General features: G+C 36.5%; 4 protein-coding genes across 4 annotated transcripts; 2 read left to right on the top strand and 2 right to left on the bottom strand.

Moving 5' to 3' along the window:
- The first annotated feature begins 2,202 nt into the window (after positions 1–2,202).
- LOC143916439 (uncharacterized) lies at positions 2,203–6,084 on the top strand. The gene is made up of 2 exons (XM_077437545.1): positions 2,203–2,452; positions 2,538–6,084. The coding sequence occupies exons 1-2, from the start codon at positions 2,339–2,341 to the stop codon at positions 4,431–4,433; spliced, it is 2,010 nt and encodes a 669-aa protein (XP_077293671.1). The 5' UTR covers positions 2,203–2,338; the 3' UTR covers positions 4,434–6,084.
- A 618-nt stretch (positions 6,085–6,702) lies between these two features.
- On the bottom strand, positions 6,703–7,774 carry Ufsp1 (UFM1 specific peptidase 1). The gene is made up of 4 exons (XM_077438390.1): positions 7,595–7,774; positions 7,347–7,523; positions 7,063–7,272; positions 6,703–6,997 (listed from the first exon to the last, which is right to left on the bottom strand). Exons 1-4 carry the CDS (start codon positions 7,712–7,714, stop codon positions 6,860–6,862), a joined length of 645 nt encoding a protein of 214 aa, XP_077294516.1. The 5' UTR covers positions 7,715–7,774; the 3' UTR covers positions 6,703–6,859.
- A 7,479-nt stretch (positions 7,775–15,253) lies between these two features.
- Positions 15,254–21,265, top strand: Smyd5 (SET and MYND domain containing, class 5). The gene is made up of 7 exons (XM_077437458.1): positions 15,254–15,412; positions 16,705–16,832; positions 16,907–17,143; positions 17,218–17,455; positions 17,527–17,704; positions 19,616–19,830; positions 19,914–21,265. The coding sequence occupies exons 1-7, from the start codon at positions 15,362–15,364 to the stop codon at positions 20,040–20,042; spliced, it is 1,176 nt and encodes a 391-aa protein (XP_077293584.1). The 5' UTR covers positions 15,254–15,361; the 3' UTR covers positions 20,043–21,265.
- Positions 21,258–22,704, bottom strand: Ddrgk1 (DDRGK domain containing 1). The gene is made up of 5 exons (XM_077437459.1): positions 22,417–22,704; positions 22,266–22,349; positions 21,888–22,132; positions 21,638–21,817; positions 21,258–21,567 (listed from the first exon to the last, which is right to left on the bottom strand). Exons 1-5 carry the CDS (start codon positions 22,511–22,513, stop codon positions 21,310–21,312), a joined length of 864 nt encoding a protein of 287 aa, XP_077293585.1. The 5' UTR covers positions 22,514–22,704; the 3' UTR covers positions 21,258–21,309.
- Positions 22,705–23,096: the final 392 nt, after the last annotated feature.

Raw genomic sequence — 23,096 nt, 5'->3', positions numbered from 1 at the left:
TGGCGAATCTAATAGTAAATTCATGAAATATTCAATCGAATCGTCGTGATAGTAACTTTCCCGACAGTTCTCAACCAAAAATATTTACATACAAAGTATCTTTCAAAATTATATATAAGATATAAACATTTTTTTTCGTCCAAGGCATGAAAGTTCATTAAATTTTCAAGATTCGTTTAATTTTTGACAAAACTATATGAATTTTTAGATTAAATAATCGGTTTCCGGAAACTTTTGATTTTTAACAACGGGTTTCCGGAAACCCATGGAAACCATTAGGGTGACACATTGACACCACTGGGAATATAGCATATCGCGTACTATCCCTTATCGAGGTCAATACACTCGCATACTTCCCCGTCACATAGATGCCCGCGCCCCTCTGGAATGCGTTTCTATTCAAGCGGAACATACACCACGACCCTTAGACAAGGACAACTACACACGACCACGCGTCCCATTGAAACAGATGCACCGGCGTATCAGCAACCAATGCCGGTGAGCTTCGGGAGCTGGGCCTGGTTCATTCTGTCGAAGCAACTAACTACTTCGCCGTACATACAATAACACCTGTTTTAATCGAGTAATAAAGATCCTCTTCAAAACTCAACTGAGTTTCTATAGGCTGAGAAACGGTCGAAACTTATCACCCGTCCTATAAACTAGACAAAAGACGTGTAGGCAGGGATTGATATATTGACCAGAAGTGTTAGTCGATAGCTTCTTTTACAGTTGAATTGTTTACAAAAGCTTATTTTGTAGTGTTATTACAAATATTTATTTTGTACAGTGTCATTACGAATGCTTATATGGTACAATGTACTCGAGGAGAAGGAGCTAGTTTCTCTGGATGAACTCCCTCGTTGAGTCCACTGTGGGGGTTTTACTACGGTCCAAATTTTCTTATCTGGAGGCCGCGTCTTGCAGCTGCGTTTAGAGGTTGACTTGTCCTTCTCTGGAGGTCGCGTCCTGCAGGTGCGTTTAGGGGTGGTGCGTAGTTTGATATACATCGCACTTATATAAATAGAACCGGGAGAATCCCTACGAACCCCTACGACACATTCCAGGTCAGTCCACGGTTTCTCTTAATATTATATACCTGAAAAACGCCTGAACGCGTCCCGCGGTCATTTTTCGCGCGTAAAGGTTAAGGTGTTCGTCACAATATAATTTTTTTTTTAATATTTAGAAAAGGTTGGATAGTATAATTTGCCTAATAGCAGGTATAGGGTGAGTTAAAGGTTTTGGACCATTTCCCGGCCTATGGAAATTCAGTTGAATTTTGAAGAGGATCTTTATTACTCGATTAATACAGTTGTATTTGTATGTACAGCGAAGTAAGTAGGGGGATTCGCTGGAACGAGCCAGGTCGAGTTCCTGAAGCTCACTGGCATCTGGGGACGATGCGCTGGTTTATAAAGGTGTTGCTTGAGCAACGTGTAGCTAGGCCGGTGAGATCACGTTCTGAAAGATTCCAACGGGGTCGAGGTCTTCCTTTGTGTTCTATGTTTGATGCGTAGTCGCGTAATTCCTTGGGATTTCCCATTTACTCGTGATTGCGTATCTGGAGCTAGTCGAATCGCCTTTATGGGTAAGCTGGACGAAGTATTTCGGCCATGGCTGACTTTCGTGTACGAGAACAGGACGTGATGATGCCATTTGTACAGATTAAGTTCGATGAGGGAAATAGGTGATATTATCGATCTAGTTTCGTATGGTATAAGTCGTGCTATATCCCTACACAGGTGTGAGATGTTCCGTGATCGAGATATTAGATATTAGTGACTTGCGCGAAATCGCTTTTTGCGGAATAATCCATTTACCATATTATCGAATATTACGACCGGGACTTTTCTAAATCTGGGCCCTGATTATTTACATTTGCTGTACCCCTTCTCCTCAGCAATGTTTGCCACTTTCGTCAGCTTTTGAGGAATTGCCTCTGCGCAAATAGTTTGGTACGAGTTGCTCGGTAATTGGACTATTCGTCACATTGGGGTGGTCACAAAGACAATTTTTGCCATGAAAATCGCGAATACACAATATTTAGCACTCAAGTTCTCGTTACTATGATAGTTATCGTTAGTATGATGGACTTTTCGGCTGCCAGATGTTCCGTTATAGAGATTTTAGTGACTTTGTGACGAGTAATTTGTGACCAGTAATCACCGAACCGAGTTGCTCACTTGTCAGTGAGCGAGCAGTTGCCCACTTACCTAAAAGTTGGTATGACTAGTAACAAATTTAGACAAAAGACGTCACTAAAAAAATTGCAAGGCGAGGCCAAGACGATTTAATGCGACGAGTCAGTTGCTGGCCATAGTTAAATTCGGGAAGGATGGAGTGTAGGCTTTGTCTTGGATCAGCTCCGGCCGAAACTTCTGTCTCGATCTTCGGCGATTCTCATCCAGAGCGTCTGGAGCAACACATCCAGACCTGCTGTCAAATTCAGGTCGGTTGCTGGTTTCAAGTTACAATTATTGTGGACCCAATTGGTTAATCTTCTCACCGCTCAATCCTCCATTTTTCATCTGCAGGTTAAAAGAGGCGACGGGTTGCCGGACACGGTGTGTCTATCGTGTAAGACCAATCTGGAATTGTTAATCAGCTTTCGAAAGGCTTGTTTTCGAAGCAACGAAACGTCTCAACTGAGGTTAGGTGATTGTTTGAAGATCAAGACTGAAGAAATTTTGTTGGAAGACGTAAAATGGGACGATGAGCCTTCATTACCGACAACTCATTTAAAGAATTGTGAAATTAGTTCAAATACATTTCCCAGTGAATCTAAACTTGTTTCACATACTAGAGAAAAGCCGTTCAAATGTGGCATTTGCTTAAAATCATTTACTCTAAAATCTAGCCTCGTGTCACATAAAAAATTGCATTCTGGGATAAAACCACACAAATGTGACATATGCTTAAAATCATTTACTAAAGCATCTAGCCTCAGGTTACATAAAAAAACGCATTCTGGGATAATACAACACAAATGTGAAATTTGTTTAAAATCATTTAGTCAAAAATCTAGCCTCATGTTACATTTAAGATCTCACACGGGGGAAAAGCCTTACAAGTGTGAAATTTGTTCAAAATCATTTACTCAAAAAAATAGCCTCGTGCTACATTTAAGATCTCACACGGGGGAAAAGCCTTACAAGTGTGAAATTTGTTTGAAATCATTTACTCGAAAAACTGGACTCAGGTTACATAAAAACATACACACTGGGATAAAACCACACAATTGTAACATTTGTTTAAAATCATTTAGCCATAAATTTAGCCTCGTGGTACATTTAAGATCTCACACAGGGGAAAAGCCTTACAAGTGTGAAATTTGTTTAAAATCATTTTCCCAAAAATCTGGCCTCCTATCACATGAAAAATTGCATACTGGAATACAACCATACAAATGTGACATTTGTTTAAAATCCTTTTCTCAAAAATATAACCTCGTGTTACATGAAAACTTGCATACTGGTATACAATCATACAAATGTGACTTTTGTTTAAAATCATTTAGTCAAAAATCTAGCCTCAGGCTACATTTAAGATCTCACACGGGGGAAAAGCCTTACAAGTGTGATATTTGTTTAAAAGCATTTATCCAAAAAAATAGCCTCGGGTTACATTTAAAATCTCACACGGGGGAAAAGCCTTACAAGTGTGAAATTTGTTTGAAATCATTTACTACTAAATCTGGGCTCGTGTTACATAAAAAAATACACACTGGGATAAAACCACACAAGTGTGACAATTGCTTAAAATTATTTACTCGGAAATCTGATCTTGTGGTACATTTAAGGTGTCACACAGGGGAAAAGCTTCACAAGTGCGAAATTTGTTTAAAATCATTTACACGTAAATCTGGGCTCGGGTTACATAAAAGAATACACACTGGGATAAAACCATACAAATGTGACGTTTGTTTAAAATCATTTTCTCAAAAATATAACCTCATGTTACATGAAAAATTGCATACTGGTAAACAATCATACAAATGTGACATTTGTTTAAAATCATTTACTCAAATATCTAGCCTCAAGTTACATAAAAAAACGCATTCTGGGATAAAACAACACAAATGTGACATTTGTTTCAAATCATTTATCCAAAAAATTGGCCTCGTGTTACATTTAAGACGTCACACAGGGGAAAAGCCTTACAAGTGTGAAATTTGTTTCAAATCATTTATCCAAAAAATTAGCCTCGTGTTACATTTAAGACGTCACACAGGAGAAAAGCCTTACAAGTGTGATATTTGTTTCAAATCATTTATCCAAAAAATTGGCCTCGTGTTCCATTTAAGACGTCACACGGGGGAAAAGCCTTACAAGTGTGAAATTTGTTTGAAATCATTTACTCGTAAATCTGGGCTCGGGTTACATAAAAAAATACACACTGGGATAAAACCCACAAATGTGACAACTGTTTAAAATTATTTAATCGAAAATCTGATCTTGTGGTACATTTAAAGTGTCACACGGGGGGAAAAGCTTTAGAAGTGCGAAATTTATTTAAAATCATGTACACGAAAATCTAGCCTCGTGTCACATGGAAAATTGCATTCTGGGATACAATCATACAAGTGTGGCATTTGTTTAAAATCATTTACTCGACAATATGGTTTTATGTTATATTTAATATCTCACAAATAATAATATATTAACATTATTATTTGTGACTAGTATTTTGTGTTTATAATTCGAGACTAATCTCAAAAGATGTCAATTTTTGAATCACATTATTACGAACTGCAATTGAAAATAAAATATAAGCATATCATAATTGTGTTTATAATTTTTCTCCTACTCGTTCCTGTCATACAACACCACATACACCGACATTGCGCGTAAGTGGCGAACAAACTTAAACAATACATGTATGATAATGTAGCGTGGATGTGCAGGGAAGTTTCCGAGATCAGAGTGAAAGATACAGCAGTAGTGGAAAAGTAGTTGATTGTTCTTGATCCATCGACCTCCCAGCTCCGAATGAATCACGAACCAAAACCGCCGAATATTTATACCTTATCGAGTACTCTGTACAGATATGTAGGTCATTGATCGATGGATCGCGAGACCTTGTTAGTTGTTGTAGATAACTTTTAGAGGTTTTAGGTTTATGGTTAGGTAATTGAAATTACAATATAATATTGTATTGGTTTATGACCTGGTCTTCGTCCGTTACTAAATATCAAAGCCACCGCTAAGTGCCATACCTTTTTTTGTTGTTCAAAGAAATATCTGCCTATTCCCTAAGAAAGTTTGGATATACAGTACCGTGCATAGAAATCGCATCACCTCTAAATATTTTGAATTCTCGGAATTTCTCAGTAGAAGGTCCCCTACTCTCTAAAATACTCTTCTTTTTATTCAAAAGGGTAGTATTTCGAACATTTTGAGGTACTCTATTAAGTTCTTGTGCGAATTTTGAATGAGTAACTACGATTTGTGCAAAACATGGCGAATTGTGCGAAACTTGATGTGGCGAAAAATTGGCAAATAATTTCGTTATGAAGATAGGAGGAGGTTCACACGAAAAATTACGTTGCATTTGAGATGTCAACGGAAAATTGTAGCACGTTTCCTCAATAATAATAAAAAAAAAACAACCCCCCCCAAGAAAATCGGATGATAAAACGGTCGTGTTAAAGGGATCGCTTGAAAACTGCTCAGGATATTAGAGGAGAATTCAGACAAACGACTGGAAATTACACCATCGTCGAAACTATAAGGAGACGACTTCGACAAGCAGGACTTCGTGCACGACGTTAACGGCAGTTATACGGAAAAAACGGTTTTATTGTGAAAAATTCCACAAAATTTGGACCCAGGATGATTGGGAGAATGTAATCTTTACTGACGAGAGCAAGTTTAATCTTTGGGACTCCGATGGAGTAAACTGGGTGAGGATTATGTTATTTTTTACTTTACCAATAAAAGTGGCGAGTGTTGAAAGATCTTTCAGTAAATTAAAAATGATTAAAAACTACAAATGAAACTCTATCGGACAATCAAGGCCATTGAACATAACCAAGCGGCAAAATTAGAAGTTAAAAATTTTATTAGTGAATATGAAAGCATGAAAGAAAAAAAAATTAAAATTGGTGAGCTTATTTCTAATATATGAATATTTATTATTTAAAATATGTACATAAACTTATTTCATTTCGAATTTAAAAAAATATATCAAGTATCATTTATCATTTTTGCATCAGGGCCCAAAATTTCTAGCTACGCCACTGCTTATAATATTAGGTATGATACTGGGGATAAAAGTTTTCACTTATTTATGATTGCTTTGTGTTATTACTCTAACATAACATTGCTGTTACCGCTTGAATAAAACAATTTCTCCATATTAAAGAAATCAATTTTATTGAATTCTATGTACATTAAATATACAATCACATTTAAAATATTGTGTCCAACAGAAGCTCCAATAATACTACGTATATGCATTATGTTTTCTTTCCATTAAATCTAATATACATATGTACATAACATATGTATAATTTCGAAAGAGACTTTGTATATAATATGTTCGTTTGTTTGGTTCGTAGAGTCGTGATGTTCAATTTAATAAAAAAACAAATGAATATTCAAATAAATTTAAATTAAATAAAACTATTCAAATAAATTTAAATAAAATAATACTATTCAAATAAATTTAATAAAATGTTTACTATTAGATTAGCCATGTTTAATCGGTTTATATTACAAATACCGAGCGAAACCGAGAAAAAACACTAGTATTATACAAAATTATCTTTTTTATAATTATTCCCATTGTTATATCCATAATATGATCATACTGAAAACTACCATTTTAAGTACATAAGTACTTTCAACCCAAACCTTTAAATTAATTTCGGTATTTGTGGTAAGCAAAGGTTGTAGAATGAATTTTCAACGAAACTATCTAAATCTCGCCAATCGATCCAACCATCACTCTGCAATGCACTTTGCGATTTTGGTTTTCTTCTGCAATGTGGATCCTGCAAAATTAGTTCATAACTTAAAATATGTATGTACATATATTCACAATTAAATATATACGTACCACCACTAACAAGTACGTTTTATCATCATCAATATGAACAGCCATTATAGCTTTTGAGGAACAGTCTTTATCACCACCCATCATTATGGGACATGAAGTACTTTTAAAATGCTCACAAATTGTACCGATAGAATCTTGTAAAGCACCTCCCGAATTCACGTGTACTATTTTACAGGGAATGTCAAATATTTCATCAATAATAATTCCTACCTATAAAAATTAACTCTTGATAATTATAAATTTTTTTCACAAAAAAAAATTACAATTTGTGTTTATTTGTATACTTCAATACTTCCAATCCATTCTCTCGAGTCGACGAAAGACTTTGGCTTGTCTTCCAATCGAACTAAAATCTTCTGTATTTCTTGCAATGAGGGAATTTCTAAATTGTAACAAGTTTTAACGTTTTGTTTAATCCAAGAACATATTGACTGCAAGGTTCTATAGCCGCAACCCCAACCCTAAAATAATGTACATAAATACCAGAATACTTATTCAGTGAAAAAAAATAAGAAGTAGCAGAATACATTACTTGGTCGTCCACGCCATCACAATTGTAATGGTAATAGTCAAGAGAACCATCGACAGAATACGTAACTCCATTGATTGATGGTTTTTTAACATTTTGAATATTTAAATTAGTGAAAACCATTTTCCTATTGTTTTATGTTCCTAATTTATCGAACTTTTAAAGAAGAGTGCAAACGTCACTGCTCACCAGTGGCGTGCGGTCCATGGATGCGGTGGATGCGGCGCATCCCCTATAACTTTAAAAAGCCAAGAGTATTTTTAATAAATATTTGAATTTCGCTTCGATGTATTCTTAGTGATGTACGTGATTATGATGTAGTATATGAGTATATATATATATATATTTCACATATCACGTGTTTTTTGTTACATGATGCATTATATAGGATCTTTTGATAATTTTTATTTAGGATTCGCATAGGCCGCATTCGCATAGGCCGGCCACAGGCGAGTGACGCTGGCGAGTAGACGCTGAGTGAAGTGCGCGCGCGTCATGGATTCGGAGTTCGGACCGATCCCATTTGCGCATGCGCACTATGAGGCTGTCATATTCGCGCGGACGCGTTGACACTTGTTTAACCTCTACGGTGGATTCGGTTTCTCTGTTTGCTTATCTATTGAGTTTCACTTGGAAGCCGCTGTTGATCGATATTTCCGCACGCTACGCCCCAAGTTATTTATCAAAAAGCTAGCCGATTCATTTCTTTAGACGAAGTTAATCATTTATACTGTAAGTTGGTTATTTTTTACTTTTGAATTAAGTTTTCATTTAAATTAGTTTCGTCTAACTTTATTTTTAGTTTACTGTTCCACTACTTACGAGTTTTCATTATTGCCTTTAATATGGATATCGAAAATAACAATGAGAGTGGACTTGTCGTCGAGATCAATAATAATTGCAATTGTTTAATTGAAAATGTGCTGAAAAGAAGATTTGCTTCTCTCCCATTTAATGAAAAGGAGATTATTGTTAAGAGCCCCAAACCCACACCAATATTAAATATTCAGTCTAAAACAAAAACATTTAAAAGGTATTTTAACACAGAAACATACGAAAAAATTTCATGGATTTGTGGATGTGCTCACTTAACGAAATTATTCTGTTGGCCATGTATTTTATTTTCTCAAGAAGTGAATGTCTGGAGTAAATTTGGATTTTCTGACCTAAACAATTTAAGTAAATCGCGCAAGAGACATGAATGTTCTCAAGCTCACATATGTTCTGCTGCTCAATTTAAAAAATTTGGAAAGGGACCTCGTATAGAAAATTTTTTAAGTGCTCAATTTAAAGCAAATATTGAAATGCACAACAAAGAAGTTACTGCAAATAGATACATTTTGTCGAAATTAATAAGCGCGATCTGTTTTTTAGCAAAACAAGAACAACCTTTACGAGGACATTTTGAACACCAGGAATCGGAAAATAGAGGGAATTATATTGAGTTGCTGTATCTGTTGAGTGAATCAGACATAAAATTGAAAACTCATTTAGATAACTCTACGGTGTTTACTGGACTATCGAACGATATACAAAATGACTTGGTATCCGCAATATCAAAAGTCTTGCTAGATGAGATTAAAACTGAAATACGTGCATCAAAATTTGTTTCCATAATTGTGGACGAATCTACAGATATCAGTCGCAAAGCTCAGCTATCTACTATTTTTAGATATGTAGATGAAAACAATGAAATTCAGGAGAGATTTGTTGGATTTGTCGATGTTAGTCCCAATAGAACAGCTAATGCTCTTTTTCAGCACATACGTGAGACCTTGGAAGAATTTGGTTGTTTGGACAAATTAATTGCACAAACGTACGATGGAGCGGCTGTAATGTCCGGGGAGCATAATGGAGTGCAACGAAAAATTCGAGATATTTGTCCTAATTCTTTATTTGTCCATTGTTACGCTCACAGATTGAATTTAGTTTTGTCGCAATCTGTTAAACATATATCCGGATGCAAACGTTTTTTCAGCCGTATGTTGTCATTTTCAACTTTTTTTTGTAAGTCTTCAAGAAGAATTTCCCTTCTCGATTGTCAAATAAAAAAACGATTTCCCACTGCTGCCCCTACACGATGGAACTACAATAGCAAAATTTTAAATATGATATTAGAATATCAAACAGAATTAATGGAAATATTTAATCAAATAATTAATGATGAAGACGAATGGGATACTGATGCTGTCATAAATGCTGAAGTCCTTCATCGTTATTTAAAAGAGTTTGAATTCAATTTCAATTTGCATTTATTTTCTGCAATATTTAATTCGGCAGATTTTTTATTTGAAATTTTACAAAAAAAAACCTTTGACATATCGTATTGCGTAAGTGAAATTAAAAAATTTGTAAAATATTTAGATAACAAAAAAGACGATTTTGATTCATTGTGGAACAAAGTAATAACTAAAAATTTTAATAGAAAAAGAAAATATGCTGAATGTGAAGAAGATGTGAAAACAACGTATAAACTTCACTATTCTGAAATTTTAGAAACTCTTTCAGTAAATACAACCAATCGATTTCGAGATATCGAAAATTTAAAATTTCTCGAATTTTTTAACGTCAAAAAATTTAAAGAATATGAAAATAATTTTCCAGATTTCCTATTTAAATCACTCCACCTAACTTATGGAAAATACTTTGATTTTATGAAATTAAAAAGCGAATTAATTTACATGTACTCAACGCAAGATTTTCATTTGAAATCTATAAATGACGTAAAGGAATTAATTGTGAAAGATGATCTAATAGACGTTTTGGAACAAGTATTAAGTTTAATACAATTAATTTGTACGATACCTTCCACGAGCGCATCGGCTGAACGATCATTTTCGACTATGAAAAGAATTAAAACGTTCACCAGAAGTAGTCAAAGTGAAGAAAGACTCTCTGGTCTTGCTTTAATTGCAATCGAAAAGAAAATAATGTCAAATTTAAAAAACAATAAAAAATTCTATGATGCGGTTATCGATGAATTTTGTAAAAAGGAACGAAGAATACAATTAAATTTAAAAAAATAAATTGGTCGGTTTTTTTTTTCAAACAAGGGACAGCATCCCTTGTTTGAAAAGTCACCGCCCGCCACTGCTGCTCACATGTTTTTGTTTTGACGTATTTGGCCGTAACTATCGAAAAGTCTATGAAGTATCTAGTATCTTTTCCAAATGCAATGCATCAATGGCGTAAATACTATGCATTTAAGAATATATTGTACTCTTGATATTGGTACTTATGTATGTTAGGACATGATAATATAATATTGTTGCGTAGGGGTGGGTGGAGGATCCAAGTAAAAGGCCAAAGTCGTTTCACAACATTTATTGGTGACTCAGGAGATACACGCACCGCCAGTGCTCCGTCCAGAATGTCTTGATATTTTCTAAGTACCTCCTTAAAAAGGACAGGTCGCTCAGGGCATCTCCGATGTCCGGTTACTTCCCCATTGTTTAGTCACGTTCTCGGATATGCAGTCCCACGCTTTGGCGCTGTCAGTTCTAAGAACTCCACGGGAATGCGACCGAGTGCCGTTACCGCCGCTAAGTGCATTCGGGGGTCTCTCATTGTTAGCCGACTTGCACTTAGATAATCCTCGAAACCAATTATAACGGCGGTTCTTTTTAGAATACGCTACAATATTATGACGAGTATCAAACTAAGAATAAAATTAATAATACTTCTTTATTCGACGCCTGGGAAATGGTACTGATTAGAATGATAATCTTAACATAATATAAATATGTATTGTAACATGACGTCCACCCAGCAGTCCCGTCAGTTGGCAGCAGTAGTCTGTTTTTAAGAATGGCAACCCCACCAGAACTCCTGCCGCGGGAAAAAGCAGACGGGAGTCGCCGTTCTCTCGGGCATTCGTACTCCGACCGTCAAGGGGCACATCTCTCCCGAGCCGTCTCCATCGCAGACGCGCCCAGAGATCATCCATCTTGGTTCCATTTCGAAGTATGTATGTACTTCAAAGTAAACCCATGTAAAATGGTGTACTTGGTGTAAAATGGTGATGCAGCTTTCTACGGACTTTCCGTACCTCTCTTCCAACCCTTGTTTAATATCTCCCAAATATTTTTTTTTATGTTTTCAAATATTTGCTGAAAATTTTGATGTGATGGAACATTTTGTTTTTTGGATTCGGATTCCACAGCTATTTTCGATGACAACATTTTCATGTTCACCCGTGTTATTAGGCCTTCTGCACACCAAATTGCAGCAACTTTAGAACCGCGCCCGAGCCCATTAATAAAACCCTTGAAATAAAAGTGGTCATTTTGAAACTTCTGTAGGCGGGGTAGGTAGTGTTGACCGTATCCCAGCCTAACGAAACACTGTTGTGCTTGTTTTAAGTTGTTTTATTGTTTGCCTAAATATTGTACAAGTGTATTAGAATATTTGAGGAAGTTTTCTCGAAGCGGCTATTGGCTGTTGACTTGGTGTCGTGATGGCCGCTGGGTCTGCAATGTGTCGTTGCTCTGGATCCGGCTATGTTCAGATGTCTCTGGATATGGCAGTGTGTTGCTGGCTCGGCATTCGGCTATGTTCAGATGTCTCTGGATATGGCAGTGTGTTGCTGGCTCGGCATTCGGCTGAGTTGCAAGCGTTCTTCCATTGTAGGGTAGTGTAGTGGTAGCTGTTCAGATGCTGGATGTCGACTGGTTCGCTGCTGTGTGTCGACTCTTGTTGCTGTGGGTCGACTGAAGTTGTTTGGGATGGACCTCCTTTATATTGTTTTTGGGGATCCACGTGACTTGTCGCAGGTGGTGTTTACGTGTGCGAGTTGTGCGAGGAATGTGGTTTGTTGTTTAGGGTGGGCGTTTCTCGAATGTTTGGCGTCGTTCCACTCGATTTAGTTTAATGGCTGCAGGTGTTCTTCGTGTCGTTCTGCTTGGTTTGTTGGGGTGGAATATGCTCGAATGTTTGGCGTCGTTCCACTCGATTTAGTTTCATGGATGCAGGTGTTCTTCGACTTGATGTCGTTCTGCTTGGTTTGTTGGGGTGGAATATGCTCGAGTGTTTGGCGTCGTTCCACTCGATTTAGCTTAATTGATGCAGGTGTTCTTCGACTTGATGTCGTTCTGCTTGTTTTGTTGGGGTGGAATATGCTCGAATGTTTGGCGTCGTTCCACTCGATTTAGCTTAATGGATGCAGGTGTTCTTCGACTTGAGATGACGTCAATGGTTGAGCGTGAGAAATGTATTCTCCGTCGCACTAGATGTTTCGATGGCGATGAAGAGATTCCTACACTTCTTTGAAGTGTATTGTTTATTAGATGTAATTATCAGAGATAGGTGGCTTTTATGCACAAAAAATGGTTTAGCATTGTCAAGTATTTTTTTGCTCTCTCACTTTGTAGAGTATGTATGTATAAATTTTTAGAACATAATAAAAATACAAAATTATATTTGAATAAATGAATTTAAAAATAAAAAAAAATACTTTTTCGTTTATGCAATGATATCGATAAGCCACCGAATGGTTAACCACACCTGCAACCTACGAATGAATTTTTTTTGGAAGTATCCTATGGCAAATGAGGCATGAAATTTGAACGATAGCTTAGCAGGAGCTTTATGTGTGTGTAAATGCTGGGTGACCAGTGGCTGTGTATGTGTGTCGTCGTCTCTGTGTGTTCAGCTCGCTCTGGAGCACGTGCTGGAACAGGGCGGGGTGGGAAATTAGACACGTTAAGTCAAGTTATCCCTTTTATTAACGAATAGATGGCGAGCCGGGGAGTTTGCCGGCGCCTGTGCCCCTTTATGGCGGGGGCTGTGGATGAGTACGCTGGCTGCAGCTGGTCAGGCAAGGTAGACCAGCTACGCCAGTACCGTCTCGGCCGGCGGATGGCGGGCGTCTGGTTTGACAGATGAGTGCGCCTCGTAAACATGAGTGCGCGCCCGTAAGAGCCCAAAACACGGCCATGTGGGTTTGTTGGCTCGGACAAAATTCTCATTTGCCATGGGGAAAAGGGTTCGGTGATTACTAGTCAAATGTGAACCGGTCACAGGACAACCGGTCTCTAGATCGGTCACACATGATCACCTGTCACACTAAAACTGGTCACACCCTAAAACTGGTCACGAGAAAACTGGTCACACCCTACAATCGGTCACTAGAAAACTGGTTGTCCGATTTTAGGGTGTGACCAGTTTTGGTGTGACGGGTGATCACGTGTGACCGATCTAGAGCGACCGGTTGTCCTGTGACTGGTTCACATATGACTAGTAGTCCGTTTACCGGGGAATAGATATTTTATTTAGTGTTGATTTAAATTTATTTGTTGATAACGAAATTCGGTTTGTAGTGATGGCAACACTAAAAGTTTGAAAAAAAGGAATGAATTTTGATCTGGAAAAAAAAATACATGGTAGTTGCAATAGTCCTTGTTATGAGAAAAATAATTAAAAAACTATAGGATTACGTCTTAGCCCATAAATTAATTCCTTAAAGTCTGGGCAGTCCACCGGTTAAGTTACAGCAACAGGGTGTACACCAGTGGCTGCTCGTGAGAATTCATAGAGGGGGGGGGGGGGCTGCAGAGATTAATCAGGATGTAATAGCTCGTTGACCATATCAGTGATCAAATGCAGACAAAAATACTATACTGGGAGATCTGCAGCCCTGCAGCCCATATGGACGGCAAAATTAGCATGCATTTGTACTATACTGGGAGGGCTGTAGCCCCGCAGCCCATATAGACAAGCCGCCACTGGTGTACACACCAAGTTACTGCAACAGTCCACCGCAAAAGTTCTCTCGGTTTGTCAGTTACCGCAAATCTATCCGCAATACAAAAAAACGTCCTCACCAAAACTGGCGTAAATAAAGAATTGCAGACGAACGGTATGGGGGATGAACGAATGAGACGACTGGCATGTTAATGCACGTGTTTTATTTATGACAGCTGAAAGCAGAGTGAGTAGTTAGCTCCGAACACAATCGAGTTGGTCCCCACTCGCAGGAAGGTGACCAAACTCGACCATGTCGTATAGCGAGCCGCCACAATGGTTTGAATAAAAAATAATGATTTATTAATATATTCAATACAAGAGCTGATTACGGACTAACTTAAGTTCTAACAGTATAACTTATTAACTAGTATTAACACCTGTATTAATGGTGACACGACAACTCGTTCACAGATTTCCCGTAAACCGACGATGCGTTCCAGGCATTACGTATACGGCCATCTCTTTCTCACCCCGTCTGTTCACTATGATCTCGTTTACTCTGCCATTACGTATGCAGCCATCTCTTTCACAGAATGCAGCCATTTTTTCACCGATAACAGACGGTCTGTGAAAGAGATGGCTGCATACGTAATGGCATAGTAAACAAGATCATGGTGAACAGACGGGGTGAGAAAGAGATGGCCGTATACGTAATGCCTGGAGCGCATCATCGGTTTACGGAAAATCTGTGAACGAGTTGTCAGGTAACCGTATTAATTGATCAATAAAGATCCCCTTCAAAAGTTCAACTGAGTTTCAAACTCAACGGTCGAAACCTATCACCCGCCCTATAATTTTATCTTTGCAAAATCGTAAACCAGGCTTTATATAAGATATACATTTATTTAGAATTATATTAATTAAACTGGCACAAATATACTTAGATACCAACTTAAAGTATTATTAAAATGAAGAAAAGCACATGAATGTTGGCAGCTCTGTTCGCCGGGTTTGACACTAGCGGCGTTCAATCAGACGTGAGGTGTGCTCCCACGTGCTGCGTTCTTCGTAACCTCAATCCTCACCATGTCGGAGCAGTTTGCCTCGTTTGAAATCAGACTTGTCGACCACCTCAAGGTAACATTCGCGCATCAATTTCATTCATAATTACTGTTTTAAATGATCTCAAATCACAATACGAACTTCTCACGTTCACGTCCAAATGGTACTAATATTCCAATCACATGTACATGTGCTTTTATCTCGTGATTCGTACTGGTAAAACGGCCTTATTCAGTCTCAGCGAAATGTCTGTCAATATAAGACTTCAGTTTTAATGCATGTATGTATGCATACATATTTGTTCCTATACATTTAAAACCTGCATAACATGTGGTATGGCCTCGGCATCCAAGCACTATTCAGAGCAGCTGTGGACAGAGTATGGATGAAAGTTCTGGTTGCCAACGTTCTAGGAGGACAAGGCACATAAAGAAGAAGTAATAGTACTAGTAAATTCCGCTTTCATGAGAGGACAATACTATATTCTTATTATTATTATAATAGTATATTTAGATAAAATTATATCTGGATATATTTCTTACTTTCTACTGTAACCTCCATATACACCTCATTGTTGAAATTGTTTTTTTTTATAAAAAAAATGTTTGGTAAATCGTTAAATTTAACTGTCCTTTAGAATTTTCTAGTACTTGTAAAATCAATAGTCATTCATTAGCTTAAGTTGAATGAAAAGTATCCGTTTTCTATTTTATTATATCAGTAATTCAACCCAATTCGATCAAGAACACATACAGGGTAACAAATTATACAAATTTACCTTTTTTAAGTGTGTTTTAATTGTATTATAATATAAAAAAATTACTCAAAAAAGTATGAAATGCTGTATGCTCGGAATGAAGAAGAATGAGAGGAAACGGAATACGTGGGTGAGAAGTATGACAAGGGTAGTGAACATAAAGAGATTGAAATGACAATGTGCGGGCCACGTGCTAGAATGGTACCCGAGATGGTAGCAGTAAAAGTTCAAAAAATAATTGAAGTGGTCACAAAACATATAATAATGGTTAAATACAAGGAGAAAAATTGGGAATTGTATCAAAATTCAGCACCAATATACCAATATGTGCATACATATGCTAGAAGGATGGACGACAGGTGGACAAAAGAAGTACTTGAATGGTACCCGAGAGAATGCAAAAGGGTAAAAGGAATACCGCAGGGAAGATGGGTTGACGAAATTTGGAAAATGTGTGGGGTGAGATGGATGAGAGTTGCGCAAAACAGAGACGAGTGGAAGCGTGTTGGAGAGGCTTTCATCCAGCAGTGGATGGTGAGCGGCTGTAAATGATGATGATAATTACAAAACTGGTGTAATATCTAAATTTTAATATTTGTGGTTCTTTTAGGGTAAAGGTTTGTTTGCAACAAGAGCGTTTCGTGAGGGTGATGTAATCTTGGAAGAGCTACCGTTTATATCATGCCAATTTTCATGGAATAAAGATTATAAATATCTATCGTGTGATCACTGCATGCGGTCAGTATATAAATCGGCCTTTATATTGTTAATTGAAATTGAGTCGTTATTTGAAACACATAATTTCATTCCAGCCCACTCGAAACAGCGGAACAGAATGTTCGAAGGTTGGCCGCTGAGCCAGCTATTATTTTACCGCATCCTCAATGCTGCACAACGTCTCTTCAGAATATAACACAATGCGAAAATTGCGATACCAAGTACTGTTCCAACAACTGTCGAGAGATAGCTTACAATTTGTATCACAGAACCTTGTGCCACAGTAGTAACGATACTGCACATCCATTGGAACAACTTGTCGAAGCATGGAAGTGAGTAAAATCTCCAACCTGTGTCATATGCTATTTTTTGTTTGTGGATTATAATTAATGTTTAATTATTTCAGACAGGTGCATTTTCCGCCAGAAACGGCCACAATCATGCTGATCATACGGATATTAGCAATGATACATCAATCGTCCGAGCCGGACATAACTTGCACCAAATTAAATCAATTCTGCCATCGCACTGTCAACGAAGATGCACAACTGGTGCACAAACTACTCGGCGATCAATTTATAGGAAATTTGGAAATGTTGAGGGAAATGGCGGCTCAAGTAATATCTGGAACACACGTGAATCAAGTAAGAAAATCATAACATTCACGTAGTATGCTATAATGAGATTTTTATACCATTACTCAAAAATGTTTTAGTATTTAACTGAGAAGGGGTTTTCGTCTCTTATGGCACTGATTGGCACTAATGGACAAGGTATCGGTACCAGTCCAATGGCACAATGGGTCAACAATGTATCCAGGTTGAACCTACCTGCGGCAGAGAAGAATAAATTAGACCTGTACATTGATAAATTGTATGATGATATTGAAAAAGGTTCGTTTTCTTTATTTTAATATAATTTATAGCTTACCATGATGCCATTATAGGCTTACATAGCGGCGGTTTATCATACATTGAAAATGAGCACGCGCTTAGCCCCCAAAATAGGCCTTAGCTACCAAAATTTACAACTTACGAATTATTATTGTCCACAATACGTTTATAAGACAAGAATAAATTAAATTAATACCTATTTTACGGGTCTACGTGACGGGACAGAATGTTAAATGACAGAAAACGCAAACATCGGAAGGCAAAGTTCGAAAAACGAAAGATATTAAGTCGAAAGATCAAAAAAAAATGGTGCATGGTAAACGGTACATACTCACTTAATTTGGGCGAGCAGGATACAACAGGAACAAGAGGAACATGCTTTTCCTCCCGTATTCTGCGCGCGCAAATTAATACGGGAGGAAAAGCCTATTCCTCTTGTTCCTGTTGTATCCTGCTGGCGCAAATTAAGTGAGTATGTACCGTTTACCATGCACCATTTTTTTTTATCTTTCGATTTTCGATCTTTGCCTTCCGATATTTGCGTTTTCTGTCATTTAACATTCTGTCTCGTCACGGAGACCGCTATTTTACATAGTATTTTAAAATAGTATCTATTTTATTTATTATTATTACAAGGCTCTTCTATATTTCACTTCGCTCATTGGTCTGACAATATATTATAATATAGGTTGTGGCTATTTGCAGGTACTATGTCTGCGAATTATTGGCTATTTGCAGGTACTATATCTGTGACAGGCGCAAAGCCTTCTGCGCATGCGCGTGAACTTATAATCCGATTATAATTTCTTACATTTAATGTATGCTAGACTTGTTTAATTAATCATTCGTTATTTTAATCTTATATGTTTAATCAATCGTTCATACTACGTCACTTAACGAGTTCGAACTAGGTTTAAAACAAAATTTTAACAGTAAACACGCTGACAGTGACGGTTCACGCGCATGCGCAGAAGGCTTTGGCCTGTCGCAGATATAGTACCTGCAAATAACCAATAATTCGCCGATATAGTACCTGCAAATAGACACAACCTAAAATATATCCTACATTCTTCCGATCGTTTTGAAACTTTGCAATTTTGCGCGGTTTGGTCAACGATAGATATTTAAATCATTTCCACCAGTACGATGTTGAAAAATAATCGTAATAGACACATTTAAAAATGATAAAATTTTTACCATCTTGACGTTTAGTGGTCGGTATATATTTCCTTTTCACCACCTTCTCGTTTTGTCTGATTTTAATTGTTTGAACGCCTACAACTTTTTATTTTTCACACTATATCTTATAAAATTTGCATTATAGGTTCTCATTATCTCTTATATATATTTTTACTTAACTAATTCCCAAAACTGTTAGTGTTTCAAGTATATATAGTGAATAAATTAAAAAATATGGTTTTGTAAAATCCTAATGAAAAACTATATACTGAAAATCATACTAAAAAAGATGATAGCATTTTTTTTACTGAAGTGAGGGCCTCAAATTTCAAATGCGCCTGGGCCCCCCCCATTTACTTAATCTGCCACTGGGTTTTCCCCTGAGTGACACCTATGATGCTAAACATCTATAAATGTATAGATTAAAAATTTGAAATCATATTCAAATAGTAGGTAGGATGGTTTTGACAATTTGATGAGGAACCATTTCAACAATGAAATCAGATAAATTGGCAAACTCTGATAGGAAATGATCGGCTTGAAGTCACAAATATCCAAGTCTGACTAGCAGCACTGCAGAATCGAGGTCAACCCATGGCTTGAATCCAGAAACCTCTCTGTGGTTAGCATTAACGCAACCACTGAGCTGTACTGCTATATAATATAAAATTGCATTATAAATTGCGCTTTACTTGATAAGATATTTCATCAAATTATTATATTTTATTACAGAGGCAGGATCTTTTCTGAATACGGAAGGATCTGGTATTTATAGTCTACAAAGTATTTGTAATCACAGTTGCATTCCAAACGCTGAGCCGTCGTTTCCTTACGGAAACCATTGTTTGCAGCTTAAGGCAGTGACTGATATAAAGCCTGGCGATGAAATTTTGATCAGTTATTTGGACGAATGTATGTTAACGCGGTCGAAACATTCCAGACAAAAGGTTTTTTTTTGTTTATCAAAAATTTAGTGGTGATTTTTGGTTTTGATTACTTTTTTTTATTAAATTGAAAAATTTTTTTTTAGGAATTGGCGTCCAATTATCTATTCACTTGTAACTGTGCGAGATGCGCATCGGAAAGCGGTGATCCAGATGTGACGAGTTGCGAAGAGATGAGCGAGGACGGAGAAGAGATTGAAGACATGTCTGATTGATGTTCAAACTTTTTCAGCTTATGTTTGTTGGGAATTTAATGTAAATGCTCGCAAAACAAATGAATTTTAAATTTTGCGTCAAAATTTCCCTAATAAAACAAGCTTTGTGAATCTGATTACTTTATGTTATTTATTTATTATGATCCATAAATCCAGCCTAATAAAACCATTATAAAACGTCGATCTTCCATTTTTGAGAAAGAATCAAATGTTTTATTAAATTCGCATACTCGAAAATCAATGTTTCAATTATGACATTTTTTTCCGTATGCTGATTTCTCTTATATTAAGAGTTGATTCCGTAAATATGAATATGCCAAAGGACCTAAAGTTTGTGTCGTGATTCATATAATTCACAGTGATTAAAAATATAATTTTTTTCTGTGTTTTAGACTGCATAAAATGTGTCAAATTATTTCATTGATTAGGTACTATAATATATGTAGGTAGTTGTTGGAAGTGGTATTATGTACTATGAATATTCTATGACAATACTTAAGTCATAATTAAGATTATAATCATCGAAACTATATGGAGAACACAATTATAAGGTCTCATTTTAGTATAAATCATCTAATGAAGATAAGATTTTGAAATGCTTATGTACATGCATATACTGTTTTGACAATTAACTTATCAATGTGCAATGCTAACTCTTCGAATTCTTAAGTGTGACGACTGCTCAACTGTCCAAATCTCCAAAATATGGAGCCTAATTCTGTCAGTAACAAAATACGTCAAGTTTATATATGTCAATTTGTTATAATATAAAGTATGAGTGGAATGGGTAATGTGTTGGTGTTGTACGTACACTTATAATATATCAATGTTACTTAGGTATACGTTTCAAATATAGAAAGTGGATCATTATATAAGGGATAATATGGCATGGAAAGCCTTTTTGTGAAATTGATGGTCGAATTAAAAATGAACTACTTATGTCTGCTCGTGTAGAAAATGCTACTTGTCGTACCAAACATGTGATATTTTTAAGTATTGAAAGTGGGTTTTGCATGCAAAACAATTATATTAATTGTATAGATATTGTAGAAAATTAATTAAAAAACAGCATTGATCGAGTAGTTTCTCGGTTATGTACTAACATCCAAGATTAACTGTACCGATTTCAATTATGATATTAAATTTCTGACATATCAAATAGTGATAAGTGAAATAATTTATGAATGTGTTGGTATACTAATAAAAATGTCGATCAATATACAAAAGTTTATTTTAATTTATCAACAAAACACATACATATTAACAGTTAGACTGTGGAAGGTACCAAGTTAATTAGTTCGTTACTACTTTCGACGAGATCTACTATTGAAACGCGACCTCTCTGTTTGATGAACTTTGCAACGTTTTCCAATTCCTGCTGAGATATATAAATGAACTTTCCTCTGTCGTCGACGACGCCAGTCAGCACACCTTCACTTTGCAAAGTGGCTATCCGATCAATCGCTGCTTGTGTTTTCAGCTTGAATTGAGCGGCAAGGTCCTCTAACACTACAACTTTATTCATCTGAAAATTAATTTTTTATATAGAAAATAGTTAAATGACAAAATCTTGAAAAAAAATGGGCAAATTCAACCTTTATAAAGTCAACAAATTCTTTAAGTAAATTTTTTTCAGCATCGAGATCACCCTCTTCATCATAACCTTCACCTTCCACTGAAAATTCAGCTTTCATCTTTAAATATTCATCATATTCGCGCTTTTCTCTTTCTTCGATCTCTTTTCGTTCTTGATCTTCGCGTAGTAATTCTTCAGCCTGATAAAATTAAAAATTAGTAATCGTAAAATAATATATTAAACAATTAACCACAATAAACGGCAACTACTTTTTCTTTATCCGATAGCTGTTTTCGTTCTTCATCTTTGATTAGTTCCAAGGCTCTTCTTTCTTCTCTCATTTGCTCTTCTTCTTCTCGGGCAGCCTTCTTACGAGCTTTTTCTTCAAGCTTGGCTTGTTTCTTTGCGCCCATTTTTAAATCGCCTGGCAGTTGCACTTTCTTTTCCTTCGGTGGTGGTTCGACATTTTCGTTTGATGAGCTCTCTTCAACAAAGTCTTGCCGCTGTCTCATTGCTATGCAAAACCGAATTTAGTATCACAAAATATTAATTATATAAAAAATCGTGGAGCCCGAAGATTATCTCCACAAGACAACTACTTAATTCACATCTATGTTGAACGGTTTGTTTATGACGTTCATAATTACCATTGGCTCGCATACGAGATCTCTGACTCCGTGCTCCGGGGCCTGGTACCGGTTCTCTAGACGTTGACGCTTCAGGGGTGTCATCTAAAACAGTCCGCTTTCAAACAGTGCCCAAATGGAGTTAATATGTAAGAGTTAAAGATTCAAATACCTGGTCGTGTGCTCCAAAATGGTGATATGTAGAATATGAAGCCCATGAAGGCGAGGAATAGAAAGGTTATAATCGCTAGTATGACGTTTAACTCCATTGTGGTTTTTTTTTTGTTTTTATAGTATTATAACAATTAATTGTAACATTAAAATATCGGCTAAAAATAAAAAAATATTAATTTGACTCGAATTCACATTAAATAATGTAAATTTTTGAACGAATGGCACACAACAGCTGTCACATACTCGTGTGACGTATAAACGTCATCTAAAATAACATTTTGGCCGTAACAAGTATTACAATATTTGCCGGTTACGAAAATAAAATATTTAAAAAAAAATGAAGGCATATTCACAAAAGTCTCATCCCAGATCAATGTTTTATATTCTGTTATAAAAAAATATACAGACTTCATATGGTGTATGAAATTTTAGATATCCTTTTCCCTTGTTCTTGTTATTCTTATTGTTCATGCCCGATCTTCATTTAAGCCTTGCCCCATTAAGGTCTGTTCATACCTAGTCAGCACGAACCGACTTCAGCAGGTATCCGGCCGTACGAAAAGTATTCTTTGGTACATTTTGTATGGGTATGTTCATTTCAACCGTCACGTTTACGCCACGGCAGGCTTACAGCAGTACCCGACATGTCCTGTTCATACCTTACAGCAACATCCATCA

This window comes from Arctopsyche grandis, chromosome 9 (assembly GCF_051622035.1).
Source record: "Arctopsyche grandis isolate Sample6627 chromosome 9, ASM5162203v2, whole genome shotgun sequence".
Taxonomy (NCBI): domain Eukaryota; kingdom Metazoa; phylum Arthropoda; class Insecta; order Trichoptera; family Hydropsychidae; genus Arctopsyche; species Arctopsyche grandis.
The sequence above is the reverse complement of the archived record's forward strand: the minus strand, read 5'-3'. Positions and strand labels throughout refer to the sequence as shown.

Coding starts and splice junctions, on each gene's coding strand:
- LOC143916439 (XM_077437545.1), top strand. CDS start 2,339: ATGGAGTGTAGGCTTTGTCTTGGATCAGCTCCGGCCGAAACTTCTGTC. Junction 2,453..2,537: donor AGACCTGCTGTCAAATTCAG/GTCGGTTGCTGG, acceptor TTTCATCTGCAG/GTTAAAAGAGGCGACGGGTT.
- Ufsp1 (XM_077438390.1), bottom strand. CDS start 7,714: ATGGTTTTCACTAATTTAAATATTCAAAATGTTAAAAAACCATCAATC. Junction 7,524..7,594: donor GTGATGGCGTGGACGACCAA/GTAATGTATTCT, acceptor ACATTATTTTAG/GGTTGGGGTTGCGGCTATAG. Junction 6,998..7,062: donor AAACGTACTTGTTAGTGGTG/GTACGTATATAT, acceptor CTAATTTTGCAG/GATCCACATTGCAGAAGAAA.
- Smyd5 (XM_077437458.1), top strand. CDS start 15,362: ATGTCGGAGCAGTTTGCCTCGTTTGAAATCAGACTTGTCGACCACCTC. Junction 16,833..16,906: donor TCGTGTGATCACTGCATGCG/GTCAGTATATAA, acceptor ATTTCATTCCAG/CCCACTCGAAACAGCGGAAC. Junction 19,831..19,913: donor CGAAACATTCCAGACAAAAG/GTTTTTTTTTGT, acceptor ATTTTTTTTTAG/GAATTGGCGTCCAATTATCT.
- Ddrgk1 (XM_077437459.1), bottom strand. CDS start 22,513: ATGGAGTTAAACGTCATACTAGCGATTATAACCTTTCTATTCCTCGCC. Junction 22,133..22,265: donor ATCTCGTATGCGAGCCAATG/GTAATTATGAAC, acceptor GGTTTTGCATAG/CAATGAGACAGCGGCAAGAC. Junction 21,568..21,637: donor AATTTGTTGACTTTATAAAG/GTTGAATTTGCC, acceptor ATTAATTTTCAG/ATGAATAAAGTTGTAGTGTT.